We start from the raw sequence: 4,365 nt of genomic DNA, 5'->3' as shown, positions 1-4,365 counted from the left end.
TCTGAGAATTATTTTAATACTATAATCATGCGAGCAACTAATTTGTAGACGATCAGATGACGGAACTTAGTGCTCAGCGTCAACGGCTGGTCTAAGTTAATTATTGTAATTGTTTTACTGTTAGCAATGAACTCAGATTTGGGAAATATATGTTTTCGATCATTATAGTAACGAATATATTCATGCAGCAATCTTTTCAAGTGTTAGTGTCGACCGCGACGGTTCTGTGTTCAATATATAATGGTATATTTAAATAAATGTTATAATCTGTCAACATTTTATCGTTTTTTTAGAGCACTTAATTAGCACTTAATTAGCACTAAATTATAGTGTACTTATCTTCTCTGTAGGATCATTTTCTGATATGGGGGGTCCAGCTTTATGGCAAGCTGGACCCCCCCCATTTTTTACGCGATTTCCTGCTAAACGGTTCAAGCACCAAAATTCGGACTAGGGCACTTAATTAGCACCTAAATAGCACTAAATTTTTGACCTAGTGCGAACTTGATTTGCGCTGGTGGGGGGTCCAGCTTAATAGAGGTCCAATATTTTCGTTTGCAGATGAGTCGTCTTCATCTTCACCGGATATTTTTGAAATGTCATCTGCAGTTTTTTCCTTTTTGCTGTTATGTCTGTCAAAGTTAAAATTATTTCAATATTCATGTGAACATTAATAAGTATTATAAATGTTAAAATCTAATGACTTCTTATTATATATAAATATTTGACTCAGGTGCGTGTTTTAGACAAATTTGCTATAAAAATCTTGTATAACATTAAAATGTATTGAATAATACTTACTTTTTTATACGAAAGGTGGCCTGGGCCAACCATGGTCCCGCTTTCCTACCAAATGTGGTTTCATTAATTGTTGGAAATTCTATAGCTACCGCTTCTGTTAAAAATGAGCACATAAACTTACGAATGAATAAAAAAACTAAAGTTGACATAAAAGGTACTACAATCTAATAAAGCGAAAAATTTAATTGTGAAATAATATAATCTTACCGATCATTATTTTGGTTATTCGACGTTTTGCCAATTTCAATTTGGTTCCTCTTTGACCTTTCCAGTTAAAAGAACTAGCTAGCTTATCGTCTAGAACCATCCGTAGAATAGAATTTACTTTTTTTTTGAAGCGATTGTCCCATTACTCCGGAATGTAGAACATTGACCTATAATTAAATTGCATATAAATAAAGTTGATTTACAATTTGAGAAAAAAAATCAAATATCTTACCACTTTTCAATGAAAAATTTTATCTTTCTTTAATTTGTGCTCGATTTTTTCTAAATCTGACAAATTTGTTAAAGGAAATTCATTCAAAACATATACAGCACCGGTAGAAATATTTTCATTTGTACATTTGTTCGTCATCGTCTCCGTTTCAAAGAAGCTTTCCAGATTTCTATCTATCTTGCGTAAAATAATTTTACATGCTAACATTTCTTCTGCAAATAATAAAAGAACAACTTGTAGATTTTTTGTAAAAAATGAACTGTGTAAAATCCACTTGATGAAATCTTCACGAATTGATCAATTGATCAAACCCGATACCAAAGCTTATAAAAAAAATATAAGTGTATAAAATATGTTCTTAAGGTTTCTGGGTAGTCGCTAAAGCTGTCCGTCAGAAGCGAGAAAACGCATGCTAAGTACGTGCCATTTTTAAATAAAAAGATACACCCAGAAAATAACATTTAAAATCAGTTCAGCACACTTGTAAAAAATGTGCCAAATATTTTTATTTTAAGCAACATACAATAGTAAAACTGTTCGAGAGCACGCGGTAGCGCGAGAAAGCGCGAGGTAGAAGACGACCACAAAAAAAGGGGACAAGCACAGAATTGAAAAATAAACTAAATATATTCAAAAATGTATAATGTACAGTTATTTTCAGTCTTTTCCTTTTAGCCAAGGAAGCCGTGAAGCGCGCACAGAGGCTACGACGAGCAAGGCGGCGAAAGCGTGTTCGAAACGCGGAATCACGAAAGGCGGTATGCAAAGCGGCGTACGAAAAGCGGTTTTACTGAGATCGGCAAGCGAAATCGGTTCCGCGGCGCAGCGGCGGTCCTTTATCGTCTCGGAGACGAGCCTCCCTCCAGGCTAATTGCCGATGATTTCAGGGAGGTGATTGGCCACCGACGGCCTACGTCACCGTGCATACGTCACAGTGCCAAGTGACGATTCGAACCGGTCGTTACATATTTTCGAATGCGTTGTTTATAGCATGGATCTTTCCTTTGTGTGAGCGCAGATGAGTCATTTGGAATGTCGCACAAAGCTTGACCTTATTATTGAAAACAATGTTAAAGTTAGAAAGCTAATCACGAAAGATCCATGCTATACTGAATATTACCGTCTGAATATTACCGAATTCTTTAGCGACATTTGACGCGAATATTAATTCTCGCAAGCGTGCATGCGCTGATATTCAGCCGAACGCAATTGCTTCGCGATGATTATTGCGATCTCAAACAAAAACTTTTCATTATCAAGAGACACGGTAGTGTCTCGCGCCAAGTACACGCGGAGCGAGACCGACCGTGACTCTTTTACGCGACGCGACGGGTTGCGAGTACCCGAGATGTTGAGATCTCGATAACGAGTGAACGGATCAAGTTCTAAGTAGGCTTGATCGATAGCTTGAGGTCCAATTAGGGGGGGGTTTCTCTCATAATATTCCGCTACGTGCCTTACGAGTGGAGATATTGCGACGCAAAGTCCAAATGTGAAAATTTATTTTTAAGATACTCCTCCTCCTAACGCTCTCATTCAATATTATTATGATTATCAGAGAAACGTCCCTTTCACTTTTTCGACGCTGGCGGCGCAGGTATCGCCAGTTTCGATATCGCGCGCGTATTTCGAAATTAGGTCGATAGACTTATCGGTCAGGAGGAAGATTTCTATTTAGGTAAATTAGGTATATATATAATAAATATTGAGTCAACGGAAAAGAAGGTTCTCTATGCTTGGCAGAAAGTGCCGCTAGGGAATTTTTAAGTCGATCCTTATGAATCAAGCTTGAATTTGATGTCTATGTATCCCAGGTTGCCGATGACGAAGTCCAGATAGTGCGCTTTATAGTTTTCGGTGTCCAGGTGTAATAATACGTTGAATTCGATGTCCACGTGTCCCAGGTTGCCGATGACGGGATCCAGATAATGCGCTTCATAGATTTCGGTGTCCAGGTGTAATAATACGTTGAATTCGATGTCTACGTGTCCCAGGTTGCCGATGACGAGGTCCACATAGTGCGCTCCGTAGTTTTCGGTGTCTACGTGTATTAATACCTTGAATTCGATGTTCACGTGTCCCAGGTTGCCGATGACGGGATCCAGATAGTGCGCTTCATAGTTTTCGGTGTCCAGGTGTAATCGTACGTTGAATTCGATGTCTAGGTGTCCCAGGTTGCCGATGACGAGGTCCACATAGTGCGCTCCGTAGTTTTCGGTTCTACGTGTACTAATACCTTGAATTCGATGTCCACGTGTCCCAGGTTGCCGATGACGAGGTCCACATAGTGCGCTTCGTAGTTTTCGGTGTCCAGGTGTAATAATACGTTGAATGCGATGTCTACGTGTCCCAGGTTGCCGATGACGAGGTCCACACAGTGCGCTCCGTAGTTTTTGGTGTCTACGTGTATTAATACCTTGAATTCGATGTTCATGTATCCCAGGTTGCCGATAACAAGATCCAGATAATGCGCTTCATAGTTTACAGTGTCCAGGTGTAATCGTACGTTGAATTCGATGTCTAGGTGTCCCAGGTTGCCGATGACAAGGTCCACATAGTGCGCTCCGTAGTTTTCGGTGTCCACGTGTCCCAGGTTGCCGATGACGAGGTCCAGATATCGCGCTCCGTAGTTTTCGGTGTCTAGGTGTAATAATACTTCGAATTTGATGTTCACGTGTCCCAGGTTGCCGATGACGAGGTCCACATAGTGCGCTTCGTAGTTTTCGGTGTCCAGGTGTAATAATATGTTGAATTCAATGTTAAGGTGTCCCAGGTTGCCGATGACAAGGTCCACATATTGCGCTGCGTAGTTTTCGGTGTCTACGTGTATTAATACCTTGAAATTGATGTCTAGGTGTCCCAGGTTGCTGATGACGAGGTCCACATAGTGCGCTTCATAGTTTTTGGTGTCTAGGTGTATTAATAACTTTAAATCTGAATGGGTGCGTTCAGCCGATACTCCGCTAGCCTAGCAATCGTGAGCAGTTGCTCGTTTTTGCTCGTTTCTTCTCTTTTTAATCCAGTAAGTCAAAAAAGAGGAAACGAGCGAAAACGAGCGACTGCTCACGATTGCTAGGCTAGCAAAGTATCGGCTGAACGCACCCAATGTAGGACACGTAGATATC

The 4,365-nt window shown here is 40.3% G+C and overlaps 1 protein-coding gene across 1 annotated transcript; it reads right to left on the bottom strand.

The window, feature by feature from the left end:
* Window positions 1-493: 493 nt before the first annotated feature.
* Window positions 494-1,169, bottom strand: LOC143898271 (uncharacterized). Its single transcript, XM_077407614.1, has 3 exons — window positions 1,009-1,169; window positions 802-895; window positions 494-632 (listed from the first exon to the last, which is right to left on the bottom strand). The coding sequence occupies exons 1-3, from the start codon at window positions 1,106-1,108 to the stop codon at window positions 494-496; spliced, it is 333 nt and encodes a 110-aa protein (XP_077263740.1). The 5' UTR covers window positions 1,109-1,169.
* Window positions 1,170-4,365: the final 3,196 nt, after the last annotated feature.

The sequence above is a fragment of the Temnothorax americanus genome, unplaced genomic scaffold (genome assembly GCF_048541705.1).
Source record: "Temnothorax americanus isolate GAGA-0224 unplaced genomic scaffold, ASM4854170v1 Scaffold229, whole genome shotgun sequence".
NCBI lineage: Eukaryota > Metazoa > Arthropoda > Insecta > Hymenoptera > Formicidae > Temnothorax > Temnothorax americanus.
This window is presented reverse-complemented; position numbering and strand designations above follow the sequence as displayed.